This window comes from Ixodes scapularis, unplaced genomic scaffold (genome assembly GCF_016920785.2).
Source record: "Ixodes scapularis isolate PalLabHiFi unplaced genomic scaffold, ASM1692078v2 PGA_scaffold10__122_contigs__length_95168666, whole genome shotgun sequence".
NCBI classification, from domain to species: Eukaryota; Metazoa; Arthropoda; class Arachnida; order Ixodida; family Ixodidae; genus Ixodes; species Ixodes scapularis.
In genome coordinates this window covers 41,931,491-41,953,210 of record NW_024609836.1, presented here as the reverse complement: position 1 = coordinate 41,953,210, position 21,720 = coordinate 41,931,491, and the positions used below count along the sequence as shown (strand labels likewise).

The 21,720-nt window shown below is 49.5% G+C and overlaps 1 protein-coding gene across 2 annotated transcripts in view; it reads left to right on the top strand.

Moving 5' to 3' along the window:
• LOC8028512 (bromodomain adjacent to zinc finger domain protein 1A) overlaps positions 1-21,720 on the top strand; it is a 76,673-nt gene that overhangs the window by 37,104 nt on the left and 17,849 nt on the right. For both annotated transcript variants that reach the window (XM_029986523.4, XM_042288042.1), the window contains 8 exons: positions 2,930-2,971; positions 4,464-4,590; positions 6,648-6,872; positions 8,577-8,972; positions 11,190-11,354; positions 16,097-16,225; positions 16,313-16,392; positions 20,345-20,454. In XM_029986523.4, the coding sequence (XP_029842383.2) occupies positions 2,930-2,971; positions 4,464-4,590; positions 6,648-6,872; positions 8,577-8,972; positions 11,190-11,354; positions 16,097-16,225; positions 16,313-16,392; positions 20,345-20,454 (1,274 nt within the window). The remainder of the gene's footprint in view (positions 1-2,929; positions 2,972-4,463; positions 4,591-6,647; positions 6,873-8,576; positions 8,973-11,189; positions 11,355-16,096; positions 16,226-16,312; positions 16,393-20,344; positions 20,455-21,720) is intronic.

The window sequence follows — 21,720 nt, the reverse complement described above, 5'->3', positions numbered from 1 at the left end:
TTAGTGGCAAACTCGCAGACACAAGGGGATGGGAACGGAGGAGTCCGATCATACAGCTCAATCGAAAAGGAGATTGAACTAGTAAGGGAGAAAGAACGTCTGTTACGCCTCGAGCTAGAACTAGAACAACTACGCTCGGAAAACCGAAGGCGAGCCAGTGGAGGCGGCATGGAGGTCAACCTCCGAGATGAAGTTTTTCGCTTTTCGAGATTGATGAAGGGAGTGCTGACTCCCATGCCGTCTTCCGACATATTAGTGCCGAGCTGGCTTGATGGCGTAGAAAACTTCTTCGAGACGTATGAAGTCCCTGAGCGGCTCAGAGGATATCTTGTGCGACCTTATTTCACGGAGAGCATGCGTGCACTAGTGAATAGGGTGAACACGGGTGAGAGAAGTGGGTATGGTGCGGTCAAAGAACGGGTCTTGTTAGAGCTCGGACTGTCTGGAGCTGAGGTCTTGAGTCCCTTTATTGAAACCACCACTTCTCTCAAGGAAAAACGCGAGAGCCCAAGGCAGGGCATCGTACCTGAAAATTATCGGGTGAAGTGTTTTAAATGCAAGGAATTGGGGCACTATTCCCGCGAATGTCCCCGGACGAAGACACCAGACGAAGAACTTCTGTTTCAAAAGAAAAAAGTAGACGCCAAGAAAGTCAAAGTGGAGGAAGATTGCAGCCGTAAGCCCAACAAGGTGACGACCGTGGTGGGCAAGATCGGCGGTAACAACTTGGACCACCGAGGCCAGAAGAGGAGGGACCCATCGATTCGCGTGGCGCCTCAGATTCTGTTACAGGCCGACGACACGGAGCGGTCGTCGAAGAACAATCGCGGCTGCGTGTCTGTGCAGGCGGACGTTGACGGCAGGAATGAGCTGAACGTCTCGCGTGCCGGGAGGACGTCCCAGCGAGCCGAAGATGACCACGACGAGCAGGTGAACGTCGACGACGAAAGGCCGTGCACTTGGCCTGGGCGGCAGGCATTTCGGCGATCTGAGGACGACCCATGTGTGAACTTCGACAACGTCAAGGCCAGTCCCGACATCTTACCTGAATGGCACAAGTTCCAACAAGCCAATCACGACCACGTTGAGAACATGGGCGGCGGTTACAAAGAAGAACCGAGGGTATCTTCCGAGAGGCGGAAATGCCGGCAAGCCGAAGATGACGACGGCGAGAACGTGGACGACGACGAAGGACTAAGCTTATTGCCTGAGCGGCAGGCGTTTTGGCCAGCCGAGGACGACGATCACGAGAACGTGGATGACGACGAAGGACCGAACTTATTGCCTGGGCGGCAGGCGTTTCTTCGAGCGGATGATGATCACGACGAGAACGTGAACGTCGACGACGAGAAAGAACCGAATATCTTGCTTTGGCGGCACACGTTCTGGCAAGCGGATAGTGACCACGGCAGGGAAGTGGGTGTCAACAAGAAGTCGGACATCTTGTTAGAGTGGCTGACGTCACAGCCGGCCGGTGAAGACGTCAGGGAAAACGGGGACAGCGACGAGGACGCCATCTTCGAGATGAAGTGGTCCCAGAATATAGCTAGGGACGCCGATGAAAACTCGACCACCTACCAGCCGGCCACGTATGAGAGAGCTGGGAGTGCAGAAGACGTCGACAACGGCGACCGCCTGCGAGGCCTTTTCCGGATTCGTAAATCAAGACAGAGTATAAACTGTCGTCGCTCTTGCGCGGAGAAATTCCGGAATCAGCTACACGCCGTCCGATTCAAGCCCCGCCAAAATCTGGGTGGCTTGAATAACCTGTCGGCAAAGAGGCCTAGGCTAGGAGGCTAGATGCTGCGCTAGTCTCGGCGCGAGATTTGTTACTGCTTTGGAGCCTTGGCGGGCGCAGTAAGAATCACTTTACTGGCGTGTGATTGGCATTTTGGTGTACATTTTTTTGATAGTTTGGATTCTGACGGGGTGAGTCACAAACTCTGTGTAAGGTGTGTCTGATATGCGTACGCGTTTGAGTTTAGTTGTTATATATTATTTTTGACATTTTGGGTCTAAAAAATATACTTAGTCGGGAGGTGTGAGAATCGGCCCCGCCATCACCGTGTGTGGACGCGGGAAGAGGACCGAGCTTCTTTTTCTTCCATTGCGTGTTGGCGTTTGCACGTGCGCCCCTGTGTGTGGGTGAACTGGCGACGCTCGTGCGAGCTGGGGCAAGGGGGGCTTTGAGAAAAAAGAAGACGAAGGCAGCACGTGGTGTAACCTTCTGGAGACATTCGAAAATGATCTTCGCTTGTAAATAGACGTGTTCTTTTTCTTCCCCATACCCGTGGAGTCCTGTCTGGTTTATTCTTCCGTCAGCGACCATCAGCTGCCTCCGCCGTCGGTTCCCGGCGCAATCTCCAAGAAAGAACATCTTCACTCACATCTTATGACCTTTCTAGAGCCCGTTTTTAATGATGCGACTTTCGGATGATACAAATATTTTCTGTGACCCCGAGAGATTCGTATGGTTGAGATTCTACCGTAAAAGGGTGGGCTTAGTTTCTAGTAATGGCGGTACTATCTGAAACCATCGTTGTGGAAAAAATTTGACGGTCGGCTGTGGCTGCACATTTTTTTGGCACGTAAGGGACACGAGTGCTGCGTGACCCTTCGGCTAAGAGTTTGTTGTAGTCATTGTGTCGGCACCCTCTTGGATTCAGACTCTGGTATGTTTGCATGCCGTGCGCCGGAAGCGACGACTGAAACTCGCCAATCGAGTTTACGTTCTTTGATGGAAATTCGAAGAAAGGCACCAGCGTATTTGAGGCCTGCCGTTTTATCAGTGTTTGTATTGGGAACGGTTGTAAAATCTTGCGGTGCCGCGTGGAGCTCTGGCATTGTTTTGGCTTCTTGGAAAGTGGGTCGTGCATGCTGCAGAGAATGTCCTTCTAGACAAGTGCTTACTTGTTTCTCTCCTCTGCAGGAAGAAAAACAAGTCTAAGGAGCCTGAGGTCAAGAAGGACGGGTGAGCGGCTTTTTCATTCTGGAAGCCGTCGGCGAGATGGTCGATTTTTCTCGAGGCACACACTCCCCGGGACGGAGTATGCTAGCCCGAAACTTGCCATCTTGTTGCGTTCATGATTTTAGCCTTCTGCCACGTTTTGCTTCCCCCACTTGTAGGAGCTCTCACACTTTTGAGGAACGCCCATCTCTCTTGTGCCCGATTATATCGAACCAAAAGGTTTTGAATTATTGTCCCTTTCAAACAGTCGGGACATCCCCTTGAAAATCTTACATATAAGTATAGACGTTTTTCGGTCCCTTTTGTTCTCGGTCATGTGGGGTCTGGTATGCGGGAAGAAAAATTAATAAAACATTTCAACCTAGAATATGTGTAAAAATGTAGCTGAGGCAAAACAAGAATGTACAGTGCTGTGCTTGTAACACTACACAAACTACTAACCACGTTCTGACCCACACAAATGAGTGCTTGCAGTAGAAATGGTTTGCAACAGCCAATGGAGCAGTGTTCTGTGGTGCAAAAGGCATAGTAAGAGAACAGAAGCATGTGTGATGTTAGTCTCGTGTAGTTACCTGCACAAAAGTTTTTTTGTTTTTTTTTGCAGAAGGGGTTTCTATTTCTGCAACATACACCCGTTTTCGTGCACCATACCTTGCAAACGAATGTTTGCAGTAATCTCTCGTTAATTCGAACTCGGCTATCTCGAAATATCGGTTAAGTTGAAAGATTTCCTTGTCATGGAATGAACTCCCATAGGAACAATGCATTTACTTATCACTTACCTTGAAAAGTTTTCAGGACCCACCTTGGATATCTCAAAATCTCTACAACCAATATTTATAAAAGCAGGCAGGGCACAGCAATTAATGAACTGGTGGCCTAAACATTGGTTGAGTAAGAATAGTCCAAAAAGAAACGCACAAGAAAAAAAAAAAAGATGCATCATTGCATGCACGACAACATGCAAAAATTATTTTTAAAAGTCCCCAGTCACGAGCGGGCAATGGAAATCCGGATGCTTTTCAAAGAAGTTTTTTTTTTCCGCCTGATATGCTTGGCCGTAGGTGCCACAAACCTTATCTTCCACTCTTATTCTTTTAGTATTTTTTTAAGGCTCCTTTGACTTTTTTTTTCTTGCTTTTTGATTTTGCTGTCACGGCCATTGGTGCGATTGTTGGAAAGGTTCCAATCACACGATGGGCGATCAGTGCAATGAAAATTCTGTACCTCGCTTATCTCGAATTTTTTTCTAGTTTCTATTACTTCGAGTTAACAAAGGGTTTACTGTATTTGGAAATTCTGAAGGAGTCGGAAATTTGGAGTTCTCCATGTCCTGGAAGAGGAGGCATGTGTATGAACTTGCAGGCTTCACTGCTGAGCGTTTCTATAGGGATCACCGGCATTTGCTGTGGGTTGTGTTGGTCCACTAAACCTCTGGAGGGGGCATAAACTCCAGTACGTCGCTAGAGCTTACTGCAATGTCTGGTCCCCGCAGTTCTGGCGAGGCCCCGGAGGCGTCCGTCCCCGAGGAGAAGGAAGAAGTGGCGGAGCCCCTGAATCCTCAGCAGCTGCAGAAGAAGAGGGAGGAGCTGGAACGCAAGGAGCAAGCCCTGCGCCAGCAGGTGGGTGCCGACGTCCCGACGTAGCGCCAATGCAATATTGACACAACGCCAATGAGACATTGATTGTATGCCAACATAACACTGACTCTCCACCGATTTAATGTTAGCGTATTGGCACGAATATAGCGCGAGGGCAGGTTTGATGCCCTCAAAAAGAGAAAAAAATTATTATTATAATGCGAGTTATGGTCGTGAAAAAATTTACCGCACTTGGGTGCATAGCAGAAGTGAAAAGGCAATGGAAAGAAGAAATATTAGTTTATGTTTCAATTGCACTCATCCTCCTTGCTCAGGTCCTTCCGTTTGCAGTCCATTTGGCGACTACGCAGATAAGGAGCAGCACGACACCGCTTGTTTGGTAGATCCTTTTTCTTCGGTGTGAGCTCCTCGGCAGCCCACAAGCAAATCAAGACAGGAAGCAGAGGCACCAACACCAGACCACTGTGGAGCAGAAACTAAAAAATATGCAGGCAGAAAAAAAAGATTGCTGGACCCGATACACGATCACACTCATTCTTGTTTTGGTCCCTCCGCGTGAACAAACGCCTCGTGTTGCACGATTGCGTAAACACGGTCGGTGGTCTTGGCTTGGCTTGTGTTGGCTTGGATTGACCAGTGCCCGCATTCCCGCGTGGTGCGCTGGTTTTCGGCGTGCGTTTTGCGCGAGTAAAAAATGAAAGCCGTTTACAACTCCCTGTAACGCCGAATTAGAGCGCAGCTCTTGAGGAGGAGGAGGAGGGAAGGGTACTGGGAGGGGGGGGGGGGGGGTCAAGTGACCTGGGGGGGCGGGAAGTCACGTGACTTTGTGGGAGTCACGTGACCTTGGGGCGTCACGTGACCTGGGGCCACGTGACGATGCCGATGACGTCATCAGTGATGATGACGATGCGGATGCCGGTGACGTCATCAGTGACGTCACTGATGATGTCATCAGTGGCTATGACGTCAACGGGGGGTCACGTGACCTCGGGGGGTATCCCCAGGTCACGTGACCCCCCCCCCCCCCCCCTCAGGGTCACGTGACCCTCGTGAGGGTAACCCAAGTAACCCTTGTGAGGGCAACTCTCGTGACCCTCGTGAGGGTAACTCTCATAACCCTCGTGACCCTCGTGAGGGTAACCCTCGTGAAGGTAACCCTTTTGAGGGTAACTAACCCTCGTAACCCTCGTGAGGGTTACGAGGGTAAGTAACCCTCGTGAGGGTAACCCTCGTGAAGGTAACCCTTTTGAGGGTAACTAACCCTCGTGGCCCTCGTGATCCTCGTGAGGGTAACCCTCATGAGATTAACCCTCGTAACCCTCACGAGGGTTACGAGAGTTGCGGCTACGCCGACGGCGACGCCGCTCAAGCCAGGACGGGCCCCTAAGAGCTGCACTCTAAAAATGCTTTTTATATTTTCTATTCCCCCCTTCACGTGGCCCAATAGATAAAAGATTCCCTCCCACACCCCACTTATTTTCCCGCCCGATCTCCTGCCTTGAGCTAGAGGGATGACGTTCTCCAGACTCGCGTGCCCCGTGTCTGAGCTTGATTGTGAATGTAACGCGAGGTGTGTTTTGGAGCACGTAATTTTGAAGAAAAGTTATATTCATGGAAATATGGTAATATAAGACCAATGCCCCGCCAATGTAATGCCGCAATGGTGCTCATGAATCTTCGACACGGTGCCGACAGCCTGCCAACATGACACCAACGCAGTACCAGTAAAACTTCAACACAGTGCCGAAGTGAATTTGACACCTTCGTCACAATGCCACCGCTAGTTCAACTCGCTGCCATGTAACACCAACACCACCAATGAAGTGTCGACATATGCAAACATATCTATGATGCAATGCCAAGGGCCTTGCCGATATGATGTCAACACAATGCTTACTTTTAACTCTAACGCAGCACCGATGACACTTGTACACAGCGTCGACGCAGCTCCGACACACTGCCGACGTCACGCCAACACATCACCGAGGAAATGTTTACACGATGCCGAGATAACGTCGACACAATGCCGACGCGACGGCGGATTCCTTTTGTCCCTGCCAAGCCTCCCTCCTTTGCAGGTGGAGCAGCAGCAGCGGCTGTGGTGCCTGCAGCCCCTGGGACAGGACCGCTGCCACCGGCGCTACTGGGCCTTCCAGTCCCTGCCGGGGCTGCTCATCGAGGAGGGAGGGGCCCACCCGGGGGGCTGTCTGCCGGGAGGGACCCCACTGGTGCCGCGAGAGATGCCCAAGAACCCCTCGGTCACCTTCATGGAGGCCTTCCTGCTCAGGCACCGAGGAGACAAGGTGGGGGTCTTCCTGCGTTCACTTTTGGTATGGGTGTCTGGAATGTGTCTCCAATTGGTGTGTTTGGCGTCCCATTTCGCCCATCCATCGAAAGTGGTCCTGAAGTGGCAACAAATTCAACTTGAATATTCGGGTGTCGAGCTTTTGGACGTAGCTATCCAGGCGGTTGGGCGTAGAAGTTCTGGAAAAAAGCATGACCGAACGAGAGCGTCTCTGAAGTCACGGCATCCCCAACTACGGCTGCCGAAGCTTTTGTGCGGTGTGAAGCTGAAGAGTGACCTGCAGTGGAACAGACGTCTGCCGCAGCCACCACCGCTGCTGCGGCGTTGCCAAGATGGCGGCCTGCGACGTCTTGGCGGCCTGCCAAGATGGCTTCTACGACGTCGTCGAGCAGAAATCGAGCAAGCACATTTTAGCATGCGATGAAAACACCAGTCGAAGACACATTCCAGGCACCATAGTTTCAGGCCCGTCTGTTCAAACTTAGGGAGCCGTGCCGTGACTCTAAGGTCGTAGCGTGCCGAATAGGCCTTTTTGCTAAATCATTGAAGCACCAAGCAGCACACTGTTGGCGGCGTTACGTGTACCGTTCTGCTGTCGTCAGTAACTGCTCCGAAGCAAAAAGAAAAAAAAAAAAATTAACAAATGGCACTTTGCAGGTGCCTTCGTTATCACCTTTTGGTGGTTTACTTTTAATCTTTTGTACAGGCATTGAAAGCGTGTGTACCTACATTCCCAGTGTCCCCCTTGGCACTTGGGTAATTCGGCAAACATTCTATCGACAGTGTATAGTAGAGGAGGCATAGAAAAAAGTACACTGGCGTGTGCTTGGCTTTTTACCTCGCACCATAGATATGTCGTCTGTGTCGTCTGTGTTTACATTGACGCATCCAACAGACGAAACACCTTCGGGGGCTGGACAGTTCCTCGACCCCAGCTTTGTTGGCTGTGCACGCTGCTCAGTTACGCTGCCGATCACCTCCGCAACTTCCTACTTGCCGCTGTAATGCGCCCATCTGCTGTTACGCTTGGCTTTACCAGGCCCAGCCTGGGCGCTTGGCAGCTTACTTAAGGTGGTTAGCTGAGTCGCAGAGCCAAATAATAAAAGTTCATTCATCATGCACGAGAAAAAAATTGCACGGCATCACACGTGATGCGTTTAGACAGAAACAGCCGGGCTGCTTATTCAACAATATGACAATCGATTGACGTTGCGCCGATTGTGCGTCATATGGTAATCAGATATTGAAATGATATGTTGCATTGGTTTAGCTTCAAAACATCGTTGACGAATAAATGATTTTAGGGTCGTGATGTGTTTTCCCACCAAATTTAGTGGGAAACTGAGTTGGGGCATAGGTGGCGTGACGTAAAGTTTTCAGCTAAATTTAGCAGGGAACCTGAATTTGCCTGTCGGTCCCGTGGCATCAGGTCACTTGGCATTAATTTTCCTGCCAAATTTAGCGGGGAAACTTTTCGTTTATGCTCACGCCGTCGCGAAACCGGGGAACAAATCACTTGCCGCTGTCGCCGAAAAAAATTTAATTCATATGAGTGTTTCAGGGGTTAGTCCATGATGCAAGGGCATTAATTATGCGAGTAAATACGGTAAAATGCAGCCAGGACCGTATCCACAGGCTGTGGCCTTTCGGTATTTTCGCATCCGATCCGCTGTTGAAGGACCGTTGGGAATCTGGTCTGCAGGGCTCCGAGGGCGGAGACGTGCTGAGCGACAAGGAGAACCAGGAGGCCATGGAACGGCGTGCCCCGAGCGCCGAGGCCAAGGCCCAGAAGCTCCTCCTGGGAGACTCGAATCCCAGGGTGTCCCGGCGTGCCTCGGCGGACGTGTCCCCCGCCGTGGTGGCCGCCGTGCCGCCCCCGACTGGGGTGGTGGTCAACGGCTGCCTGGATTCCAAGCGGGAGCTGTGCGTGGTGCTGGAGAAGTGCGACGTGCCGGCGCCGACGGGCGCGGTGCACCCCCACGGCACGTGCACGGGCGTGCCGGCAACTTGCACGGTGCACGGGCAGGAGGCGGCCACGCACTGGTCGTTCGTGGCTAGCCGGGACGACATTTCCACGCTCCTGGGTGCCCTCAATCAGGTGGGGACGAGTCCTTCGAAACGGGCGCCAGCTCGTGCCACCTTGCCAGCCTTCGTAATGTCTGCGGCTAACCTTTACTTATTATGTAAACCCTTCTGCTAGGGTGTGAGGAGGGACAGACGTGTTTGGGCAGTTCAGGCGGTAGAGCCCACCAGAACTGCCCAAACGATGAAGAAGACGGCCCTTTCCCTCTTCTCTCCCGCCAAATTGGTTGCAGTGTACGTGAGGGATGGGCGGTTTATCGTCTGCTATTGGAATTGGGCACGTGCTCTTTCCTTCTCTTACCCCGCCGACCCGTTTAAATGCTCTGATGTACGTAGATGGTGCTGCAGTCAAACAAAATGGCACCACCCAGAGCGCCCTTAGTGGAATGGTCTTTGAAGCGGGGGTCCTGGGATTATTTTGTGGTAGTATTTCTCGATTGATAGCCAAGGACCACCAGATTTGGCATTGATGCATTAAATCTGCAGAAGCCTACTAACCTTGCAAACGATAACGTACAAAGAATTATGCAAGCCCGATCATGCTGACAAAGACTGATGAGATCAGAATGTGTTATAGGTCTTTCGGGGGAAAAGAGAAGGGCATGTGAACGGCACCGCCTGCCAAAGATTCGCTTTCCTTTCTGACACACGCCATAAGATGGTGCTACAAAACTAGAAAAGCCGCGAAACGCGCAAGCTCAATCGTGTGCCTCACAAGTGAGCTCGCTATTGCGTGGTCCGTACCACCAGCCCTGAATAGCTCGGTCGGTGAAATACTTGACTCACTATCTCGAGGCGGTGAGCTCAAATCCTGCTGTGGGATGGAACTCTTTTTATACGGTTCCCAATAGACCAATCTCACCAGCCAGTTTGACTACGCCATTGCTGCCGCGATGCATCGAGGGAACTTTAGTCTTTCTGCACAAGCAATTACCCTGCTGGAGCTCTGCGCTTGTGGAGCATGAGACGGCACGAGCCCTCGCATGCACAGCCGTCTGCTTCCCGTGAACTAAAGTTATGGTGGCGTCATGCGTGCGCCGAACGCTTCGTGAGATCGGTCTATGGGTGTGACGCTTTTTGGTGTTGGTTTTCTTTTACAACCAAACTTTGCAGAAGTCCTTGAAAACCAGCCGATACATAGTCTGTGTTAATAGACACTGTTTTGCTCATCAATATGCATCAACAGCTGGCTCAGACCTGCTAAAATAGTGCTTAAACTAGGGCAAAGATTACTTCCTGGCAGTGACGGTTAAGGGAACTCGGGGGCTCAAGGAATTCATACTGTCGGGGACGGAGTTGAAGAAACCAAAACATACAAGCCTTCAAAACAAAATGGGTAGCTACACATAAAAAGCTCACACTTTAGCCGAACGTGCATTTGGGTGGTGGATTTTACCCGGCGAAATTCCGAGGCGTAACTCGCTTCCGTCGAAGAACAAGACCGATAAACTTGCCGGGGTCAACGGCGGAAGTGCCTTTGGATAACCGATTTAGCGTTGGTTCTAACTCGTGCGCCATCTCCAGTTAGGCGACGCACTTGCCGTGAAATTCCGTCGGGTCAAATTCGTTGCCGAAATGATTATTCGGTGAAAGTTTGAGCTCCTTTGCAGCTCATTTCAAGACACCAAGTTTCATTGCATGCACCCCAAAAGTCATTCAGGTCGAATTGTCTCAGTAGTAACACTAATAGAGGTATGGTGGCTGGAATGCATCTTTACTGGTGCGGTTATTCTCCCATACTGCCCATACACCGAAGGGGGCTACGACCCGGTGACACGTTGCGTCGCTGGGAGCCGTCTGAAGTCACGATCCTGGAAATTGGTTCTAGAAGTTATGCCAAAAAGTATGAGGGGACACAAGCGTTGGTCACGAAGCCCTCCCGGACTGTCGAGCTGAAGAGCTACCTGCGACAGAACAGACGTCTGCCGTGTTCTCCACCGCCGCCTTGCCTCTGCCAGGATTTTGTCAAACGTCATTGCTCCTTAACGTCATCGTATTCCAAGGACGTTTCAGTTTTGCATGACATACGGTAACTGCATCGCAGTTTCTCTTGACATAATGATGTCGCACATTCCCGCGATGTCATGGTGCTACATGACTTCATCACGTCGTAGTATCGCGCGAGGCTGTGTCTGCTTCGCGCAGTGCGAATTTGACCCATAAGTGCCGTGCATTTGGAATGCCTGTGAGAGATGCCCATTATGACAGCCAGTTTTGTCTTCCCTTTCCCCAGCGAGGCTTCCGGGAGAGCAAGCTGCGGGCCACACTGAAACGGGACCAGCCTTCCCTGGAGTCGCTGGTAGCGCGCTGTCCTCGCCAGCGATTGAACACGGAGCTCACCTGGCCCCCCGAGGCTGCCGTCCCCGATGGGGAGGTCCGGAAATCCTCGCGCCTACAGGTGAGAGCGACGTTGTTACCGAGCCCGATCAAAAAAATGAAACCCGGTTTTTCGGCCCCATTTTCGTCGATTTTTCGGCCGTTCACACGCCGCATCATTTTCGTATTACCTCGCTAGCACTCGAGTAACAGCCTGCTCACCTCATAAATACCTGGGTGTTCATCTCACTTCTGACCTATCGTGGGCTAGTCGCATGACCTGTGTTATTACTGATGTGAACCGTACTCTCGGATATTTCCGTTGAAACCTCAAACTTGCCACACACTCCGTAAAACGATTAGCGCACACTATTCTTGTGAGGTCTACGTTGGAACACCCCTCGTCCATATGGTCTCCGTGGAAGCCCTTCGTTTTATTTGTAATAACTTCTCAACACACACCAGCATGTCAGGGTTACGCGAATCGGCTACCCTCCATTCACTTTACCTTTGCCGCCCAGGGTCGCAACTTTCTCCTATTGAGTTTTCTATATCAATACCCACCTTGGAGAATCATTACTATTGCCTCCTCACTGTATTTTTCCTCGTTTAGATCACCCATGTAAACTATGTCCAGTTCAATCATCAACAGCTTCTCGCCAGACTTCCACACTACCATTCAGGATTGGAACTCGCCACCTCACAACATTGTTTCTATAGAAGACACTGCTTAATCTGTTGAATCCATTGCCCTGTTTTTATCTAACTAGCTTAGAGTGTTACATTTTTGTTTACTGTTCTATTTTTTATTTTATTGCCACCCCCGCGTATATTGCCCCCCATACCCTCGAGTAAATAAATGACGATGATGAATAACCTGTGTGTCGCAGAAAACTGGATTTCTGTGAGAATGTGACACTGGCGGTGGTGATAGAATGCGAAAGTTTCAGAGCATGACGTGATTTGAATACGGTGTAGACCGCATATAACGTATGTCGCGGGAGTCGCGAAAATCCGCACTATAAGCGGTACTGCGCTATAACCAAAACATCAATTTTTCAGGCCAAAATACATGCCATGAGACAGCTTACCTTTGTAAAACAATTTATTTTATATTAAATGAAAAATAAAGCTTAGTTTGAGGAAAGTCTTTATTTTACCAGACTAGTACACTTCTTTCTCAAGTGTGTTACACATTTTGAAAGAAATAGTGACTTTTGCCTGGCGCAGCCTTTTGACGGCGTCGCGGGTTGCGGACGGACATTGCGAGCGTTCAGGATTGCTAACCTTAATGACTTTTCTCCGGTGATGAAAACGCGTGAAAATTCGCATCCTTTATATGGTACGCGCCAGTAATACCTTCAACTTGAACACACGCATGAAATGCTCCAAATAAGAAATCCGGGCGATGTTCGAAAACACAAATGCTTAGAAAGCACTACTGTAGTCTAAGTAAACAAACACAACGACACGGGCATTTCTGCTGTCTTGAGAGTGCCGCCACGACATCGCTGCGGGAGTAAGTGGATCTTCCCTTCTAGTACGTGCCGGGTTACCATAACGACACATAACGAAAATTCACAGTCAAGGATAGCGCCTTTACGCGGAACGATGAGCTTCCACCACGCTGTCTACGTTGACGATCTCCAACGACGCCATGTGTGCGGATAGATGAGCCGGCCCACGACCGGCATGCAATGCGCACGAACATTTCTCCTCGACCTGCGATTTGTCTGTCGTTGCGGTTGTTTCCAACCATAGAGATCATTTTCCAACGAGGTATGGTATGGTTAGCAGGGACGCACGCACGTGAACGACACGTGCGTGTGTCTTTCCGTCGCTATGGCAACTGAACCCTCACTCTTCGCTTCTCCCTGCTTCTTCGAGCAACCTCCTTGCCCCGCGAGTGCCGCTTGCGGCTAGCGCCGTTATCTGGTGTCGCACAGGGAAGCGTGCTCGCTCCGCCGGTCGGTCGACGAGCTGTGCCAGAAACTGCACTATAACCGGTACAGTTGAACCTCGATTTTACGAAACCCGATCTTACGAATTCCGCGATCTAACGAAGAAATTTTGATTCTCTGTAAGGTGCCCATAGGGCTCAATGCTTTTCTGAACTAGAAATAACGAAATAATATTCCGATTTAACGAAGCTTTTTTGAAAATAAATGCAAGTAAAACGAGGTCATTTCACGGATATTTCAAAATGAAAGACTCGGAAGATTGTCATTATGGTGCATCAGTAACATTGAGGAACCCGAAGTCTGTATTTTACGGAACTCCACGCAAAAACAAAAACGAATTGTGCATCACGAGCTTTGTGTAAACTATAGCAGATGGCGCTGGCGGAGGTATTTCACGTCGCGTGCAATAGATGGCGCCGCCGACGTTCGCCGTCGTTTTGGCCGTTTGCGGAGCCGAGATCCGTGTTTCTTTGTTCCTGGGTACTTCGTGTTGTCACGACTTTGGATTCCTCTACCAACACGTCCGCGTCGCTGTCAAATGGAGCCGCCAAAGAAGAAAAGAAAAGTTCTCTCTCTAGAAGAAAAAGCGAAGGCAATAAGCGCTGTTGCCAGTGGACGTAAAAAATGCGACGTTGCTGCAGAGCACGGCATCCCAGCGAGCACGTTGTCAACGATCTTGAAGGGGAAGGACGCTATCCTTCGAGCGGCTTCGTCAGGGAAGGCGACGAAAAAGAAAAACCTGAAGACTACGCCGTACGAAAAGTTGGAAGAGGCACTTTACGCGTGGTTTATGGACATGCGAGCCAAGAACGTTCCAATATCCGGGGAAGTGCTACAACGGAAAGCGCTCTGTTTTGCATGTCTGCTGGGCTTTGATGACTTCAAAGCAAGTTCTGGCTGGCTGACGCGTTTTAAAGGGCGTTACGCGGTTGTTGGCAAGGTGATATGCGGCGAGGAAAATAGCGTCAACAGGCTTGAGGCCGGCGACTGGCTGTCTGAGAATGTACCGGACATCCTAACAAGCTATGCCCCCAGGGACATATACAACGCCGACGAAAGCGGTCTCTTCTATCAAATGCTACCGAAAAGAACGCTTGCCCAAAAAGGTGCGTCCTGTCACGGCGGCAAGCAAAGCAAGCAGAGGGTGACGATGCTGCTGTGCGTCAATATGGATGGGACCGACAAGCGAAAAGTACTGATCATCGGAAAGAGTGTGAACCCGCGCTGCTTTAAAGGATGCAGAGAGCTTGACATGCAGTACGAGGCAAACGGCAAAGCCTGGATGACGCGCGTGATTTTCGGCAAGTGGTTGAAGGAATTCGATGTCGACATGTGCAGCCAAAAAAGGAAAGTGTGCCTTTTGCTAAACAATTGCACGGCGCACTACGTCCCGCAGCTCGAGTTGACAAACGTGGAGCTCCGCTACTTCCCTCCGAACGCCACTTCAGTCATTCAGCCACTCGACCAAGGCATTATAAACAGCGTGAAGTCTGCGTACAAGTGTCGGGTTATCGACAAGCTGCTGCTGAACCTCGAGCATGATCGAGCCACGAAGATCGACATCTACACGGCTATCGCTCTGGTAGCGGCGTCATAGAAGGCGACAAGGACGTCGGTAATAGTGAACTGCTTCAGGCACGCCGGTTTCAAAACGTCCGACTCCGAGGATCTGTCCAGCCTTGAACTCCCGAACCAAGAGGCCACGCCCAGTTCCTGGGAAGCGCTTCGCCAACTGGGCCACGTGTCTGAAGACTCCAGCTTCGGAGATTACTTAAGAGACGACGCCGATGCCGACATTCAGACAACGGAGGTCCTGGACGACAGTGAGATACTGCGGCTCGTCGCTACTGGACAGAAAGATGACGCCGAAGCAGATGACGCAGAAGCAGTCGAGGACCCCGTGCCAACACCAAGCCAGGTAATGGATGCAGTTGACCTCCTGAGGCGGTTCGCGGGTGCCCACGAGGGAACTGCAGCTGCCTTCAACGCGCTCACCGCTTACGAGAAGTGCGTGCTTCCGCTTTTGACGAAGCGCTCGCAGTCGAAGATCACCAGCTTCTTTCTTCAGCAATAAATGTGTTCTTTTCCTGAGAATTGAAAGCTTTAATACGGTGCCGCGGAAGCAGCTTGGATGCCGCTGCATTGAAGTCGTAATTATCGAATCTAATGGCCAAAAAATGCATTTCCCGATTTTACGAATTCCGCGATGTAACGAAGTAATTTGCGGCTCCAGTCAACTTCGTTAAATCGAGGTTTAACTGTATTTCTCTTCGTGCGCCTGCATTTTAAGCGGTATTTAATTACATGGAGTTCTATGGGAGGTGAACCGGTGGTTTAAAAAAGCCGCGTTATACCCGGTCCTGCACTATAAGCGGTTACGTTGTAAGTGGTCTATACTGTACATACAAGAGAAAAACAGTTTTTCTCTAAGCTGACACTTGGCTAAGCCTAATACCACATGTGTGTGAATATAACGCGACCACAAATATAACATGATAGCAGGTATGCACTCAAAAAGAAGAAGAAGAAAAAAAGAAATTTATTTCCATTGTAACGCGAGTTAAGGTCGCGTAAATTTACTGCACTCGGGGACATAGCAGAAGCGAAAAGGCAATGGAAATCGAAGAAATGTCCGTTTATATTTTGACTGCGCTCATCCTCACTGCTCAGGTCCTTTCATTCGCAATCCACATTACTTGCGGGCTGGCACAACCCCGAAAATTTCGGAGCTCGGGTATCCCTTCCTAAGAACACATTTTGAGAACCCATGCCATAAAGAGATTGCGGTATCCAGGTCGTGAAATTTGCCGCGCGAATAAAGGGGACGTTGCAAAGCCTTCCGCTCCGACTTGCATTCCTCCAGGGATCCGGCTGGCCCAAGCCGTCCGTCCTGGCAGGTTTCGAGTCCCGTCTGGCGCAGGTTTATGGGTTCCGAGAGGCCCTGTTGGAGATGGAGGACCGCCTATACCAGGGCAGCCTGGGCATCATAAAGGTGAGACCGCCGCCTTTTTTCGGATAGCTCCGAACTCGAGGCCTCCGTCGCTCCGGGACCGCGTCCAAAACCCGCACTCTGCTGCAGGTTAACCGCGACAAGTGGAGGATGCGGCTGGACAGTCTGCTGGCCATCGTGGAGTCGAAACAGAAGGACCTTGCTGAGATGTGAGTGGACCCGCGCGCTTCCTGCCTCCTCTCCATTGGTTGCGGTTTCTAGAGTCGTTTAGAAAGAGGCAAAAGTGGGGTTTTTTGGTTCTTTGTAAGTGGCGCTGTTGAGGGATAGAAAGGTGAACTTTGGAGCCGTTAGTCCCATTTGTGCAAAGTATGCGGGCAAATTCATAGCTGCAAAACAGAATGCCATGCAGAGCTTAAAGCTTATATAACTCAACCCTTCAAAAAGTTGCGTAAAGGTAGATCATATAAACACTGCACCCACTGAGGAAAGCTATCGTTTAGAAATAGTAATGATAATGGCAGGGGTGGAAGCACTGCGCCATTGTGCACCAATCCACATTCGCTGCGCCATCCTGCTCTTCAGCACGCATGTTGCAACTTAACATAAAATAAAAATATTTTTTTCTTTAGTATGTTTTGTTTACTGACCACCGTGGTGTATTGTGTTGCATTTGTTTACATAATTATGAACTGACATGGCCGCATACCGCATCAACGTCAAAAGCTGCTGACTCATCAGCTGTTGAACTTGAACCCTTTGAATGTGCTAATCCTTTACCTTTTTTAATCCAAGGGGACTGACCATAATTTATTCGGGAACGGCTAAATAGACACGGTGTATCATCTTGTTTCATGGTCTTGTGCCAATGAGCCGTCAAGTGCCAGCGGCATGAGGAAAAATTATGGGTATTGACATATCTGCATTGCAGTAAAATTTTAAAAATTAAATTGGTTCTTATGCGATGGTATATGTTGGGCAGAGGTGCCCTGACAACCTGCATTCATCATTCAATATTTTTTTTTTTTTTTTTCGATTTGGGTTGCAATAGAGAATACCTTATTTACTCAACTATAAGTCAATCACAAATATAGGTCGATGCCTTCATATTAAACTCACCGAGAATTAAACCAAAAAAATAATTAGACATAGGTTAATTTTTTTTTCTATTTTTTAACAACAGGCAAGTTTGGGCAAAATAATGAAACAAATTTTTATTTACACTGCTTTCAGCTAAATCACAGCGAGATGCCAAAAATGTAATCATTATCAGAACTTCCAGACATGTCGTCATAGTCGGAAGCTTCGTCATCTTCGTCAACGTCCTCACAGATTTGCAAAATGGCGATAACGAGAAACAAAAGAATGTGGAGACGGGCAAAGCGACGAAAGACCAAATATAAAGACGCAAGCGGCCAACGCCGCGAGCCGTCGTGAGCAACAGGAAGCGAAACCTCTGTATTTTCTTTTGCTACTCTGCGAGGGGGAGAGGGATGGAGGGGAGGGGGCAAGGTGCTTACGTCGCAAGGGGCGCACGTGAACGCCACCAGCTGCTGCTGCTTCGGTTGTTTTCGTGCACCAAAAGCTTTCTGAAACAAGAAGCTGGGCACGACGCTACGGCAACGCCGGCTCGATGACTTGTTAGCTCCATGCACTCGGTAGGGTCGCGAAATTTCGTCACGAATGTAGGTTGAAATTCTCTGATCGCAGTTGTCGGTTGACCCTTAATTTTTTATATTTCCAAAAAAGCTAGACTTAAATTTTAATAAATCCGGTATTTTCATATAGCAAGGTTTATGAATTCACTCAGTCAGGTATAGCTAGGCATTTCTATAGGTGTGATTTTATGTCATATCCGTTAATTGCTTGTCATCCCGAGGCATCAGACTTTCTGAGGCCACGGTCCATGAATATAGTTGGATAAAAATCAGATTGTACAGTCGACGTCCGTTAATTCTACCTTGACAGGACATGCAAAATTAGGTTGAATCATCCGAAAGTCGAATTAAAAGATGCGTGCGAAATTCTGAACATGCAGCGCTTTAGATTAGGTGGGCTAACATTTTTATAAAGAGCCGCCGCACGGCGCTGGCAGCGGTTGTGTATGTCTTTCGCACATTCTGCGTCGGCGACTACAAGACAAACGTCACCGTTGCGCGTGTCGACGTCATCAGCGGGCCCTCTCGCTCACTGCTCCGCAGCGGTGTTGCAATGGTTGTTTTGTGTTGAGACCCGCCCGTGTCCAGTCTCTCGACGTGTGCTCCCTTTTTCTCTCTTCGCAATTCAGCGCGCGCTTCAAAATTTAAAAACTGGTTTTCTCATTGACGATCGCAGCCGGTCACGCTGGTAACTGGCCTGTTTTTGTGTATCATACACGGCCGATCATGCTTGTAATTTGCCCACAGCCATATCTCTCTGGGTCGAATTGACCAATATTTTATATTTCAACATTGGTATAACAAATCTTTTTTCTTTTTTTTATGGAAATGTATGGGCTTTTGCCGGGACCTTTGAACGGGGTCAAGTTAGTGCAAGTCAACTGTAAATGGACAAGAAGAAGCTTGAGGACAACCCTTACGAGTGCAGCTTGGTTTTCACAAGCATGGTGCAAGAGTAGTGAAAGGCTTGGCAAAACTATTCAACATTCGATTTGTAAACATTCGAACAAGACCACTACCGTATTTACTCGTATAATGAACACACTTTTTAGAGCGCAGCTCTTAGGCGCCCGTTTCCGGCTTGAGCGGTGTTGCCGTCGGCGTAACCGCTTGGTGCATTATGGGACGTTTTCCATACTGCACCGCGTAGGGGGGAGGAGGAGGAGGAGGAGGAAGAAGAGGAAGAAGAAGAAGAGGATGATAATGATGATGATGAGAAGAAGAGGGGGAGGAGTAGTTGAGGAGGGAGGAGAGGGGACAGATGAGGAGGAGGGGCATACCGTCCCCTCCTTCCTCCTCTTCAGGAGCTGCGCTCTAATTCGGAAGTACAGGGAGTTGTAAACGTCTTTCATTTTCTTTTTTTTTTTCCCCTGTGAAAACTTGACACACATTTGGGAGGGTGTGTTCATTACGCAGGGCAAAAGTTTTGCATTGCCACACTTTGCATAAATGTCATTTTAGCTCCCAACATGACACAGCAGGGTACTGCGGTACGGCTGTTTGTGGGCGACTCGCAGTAACCATGCTCCATTAATTGCAAACCTTTTTAGGGTGCTTTTGGCGTGCCTTTTGCCGAAGGAAAAGTGCCCTACGAAGCTTACTCAAAATCCAAGTATTTATGTTCATTGTTTCGAATTTGCTTAGAACTTTAACTTTACTATTTGCACATACCTAGAAAAATGTGAATTCGAAAGAACTAAAAGAGTTGCAATTTTGAGGTAGTGTCTCTCCTGTTGCATGTCCGAAGTGAAAAGAAAGACACGCATGACATTTGAAGCAGAATGCATTTCTGGGCTGGATTCGAGCCCTATAGCATTGAAAAAACTTGTTACGAAATAATTACAGTACAGGTACACGAAGGTGACTTGGTTCTTGCCGCTATGGGTTGCATGGTCATGTGACATCATATGACAGCATAGCTTGACACTGTTGTGGGGCCAGTGTCTCGCCGATTTTTCTTGTGGCGGGCGATTCTCGCCAAATATACGGTGCAACCCCCTTATAACGATACCACATATAATGATATACTGCTTATCACGATCAGTTTCTAGTCTGAAAATTATCAGTTTTTAGTCCAGATACAATGATAATAGGTTACAACCATTGAAATTTCGGGTTTTCTCATTATCGTAAGTGGGTTGCACTGTAGTGGGGGAAATATCATACTTCGTCTTATAATGGCTCCTCGGTCTGCATACTCCCTAATTCAGAACATTTCCTGGAGGTCCAAAAAAGTTTACTCTGCTTTCATTAATCGCAAAACAGCCCAAATCGAGTGGTGCGTGGCAGTCGAGTTGACGAGAGTGCTTACTTTCGTCAACATTGTGTTCCACAAGAGCAAGTTACTTTTAAGAAAGTAAGGCGTTACGGTTTAAAGTTACTGTGATGTGTTACCTGTACCGGGTTACTGCCCAAGACTGGTCGTTCGCTGCACTCTGCCGTTCCAAATGCCGTCACAGAGGTGCCTCGGGGATTGACCGCCAAGCCGTTTTATCCGTGTTTGCAGTAACAAGCTGGCGAATGATCTGGACTACCACCAGGAAGTGCGCCAGCTGTCCCAAGCCCTGGTGGAAATGTCGCTGGGCATCGAAGCCAAGTACCTCCAGCCACCCCTCGGTGAGAGTGTGCCCCTTTGTGTGGCTCAACTGGTGCCGCGGCCTGTAAACGCCCTTGCTCTAGTTGAGATTTGTTTTCGTCACCAAGTAGGGACTTTCCATGCGCCGCGAAAGTACTCATTTTAGCTCTGAATGTGTTTAGAGGCTGGGATCCCCGGGGAAAGTGTGATGGAACGCTATGGAAAGCAATATGAAATCTGTAACACGTAGGTGTTTCAAAGGACAATTTGTAGAAAAGAATGGAGAATCGAGGAGAAAGGGGAATACTAAATGTGCCCCAAATAGGTATTGAACCCACGACCCCAGGGTTGCGAGTTCTACATTCCACCGCCGCGCCAATTAATGGGGAGCTGCAAAGCTAGCTGGCTTTGCCTCTACCACAGTGGTCCCTACTAACTGTCTGGATTCTATTGCTGCATGCCGGCGTTCGCATTTGGCGTTCGTGTTCTAACAGTTTATGGAAAGAAGGAAATCCGAGACACGCCGTTATCGCGTGAAAAAGCACAGAGTTTGGAGTAAAATGACTTGCTATAACGAAAGAAAAAGAAAACCGCAATGTTTACCACAGACTCTGTAGAATGCCACGGAAACACTGTCTATGGATACCAAATTTATCCGTAGGATCGAGCATTTTCATTACTCTCTTTTGCCCTTGTTGTACAGGCAGACCTTGGATATGTTTAATGACTCTCTTAAAAATTGGAGCGGCCGCACAGAGCGCGCCGCGATTGACGGTGGTAGGTTTTGCGTCGTTGAAAGACGCGCTTTGTGATGTTTGCTTTTAGAGGACGAGTTTGGCACTTTGCCCCTTTACAAGGCAGGCTCTCACGTCGCACAAGCTTTGGAACCACACGCGTCTTAGCCAGGGAACTCGTTTACCAGAAGGGAGACGTGCTTCGATTGTCAGGTTTCTCCGAAACCACGGCCCGTCGCACCGGCACCCAAAGGGGTCGTCCGGGAATGCCCTTCGAAATTGGGTGGTTGTCCCGGCGGTGGGGGACGGTGCCGTGCAGGTCCCACCGCTTCGCACCCGCCCTGAGCTTCCGCAGGTTGTCTGCGGAAGGCCGTCGACGTATTCGCTTTACCTCATCCAAGATGCACTGGGAACTTTTGAGAAAACCACAACGGCGGTAGCTGGGTTTTGGAGAGAGGGAGCATCTCGCCAGTGGTTGCGTGGGTCTGCGAGGGCCAACAACGCGAGAGAAAGAATGATGGCGGGGCGGAGTGCTGTCACTTCCCCTTTTGTCGTCGCCCTTCTCTCCGCGAT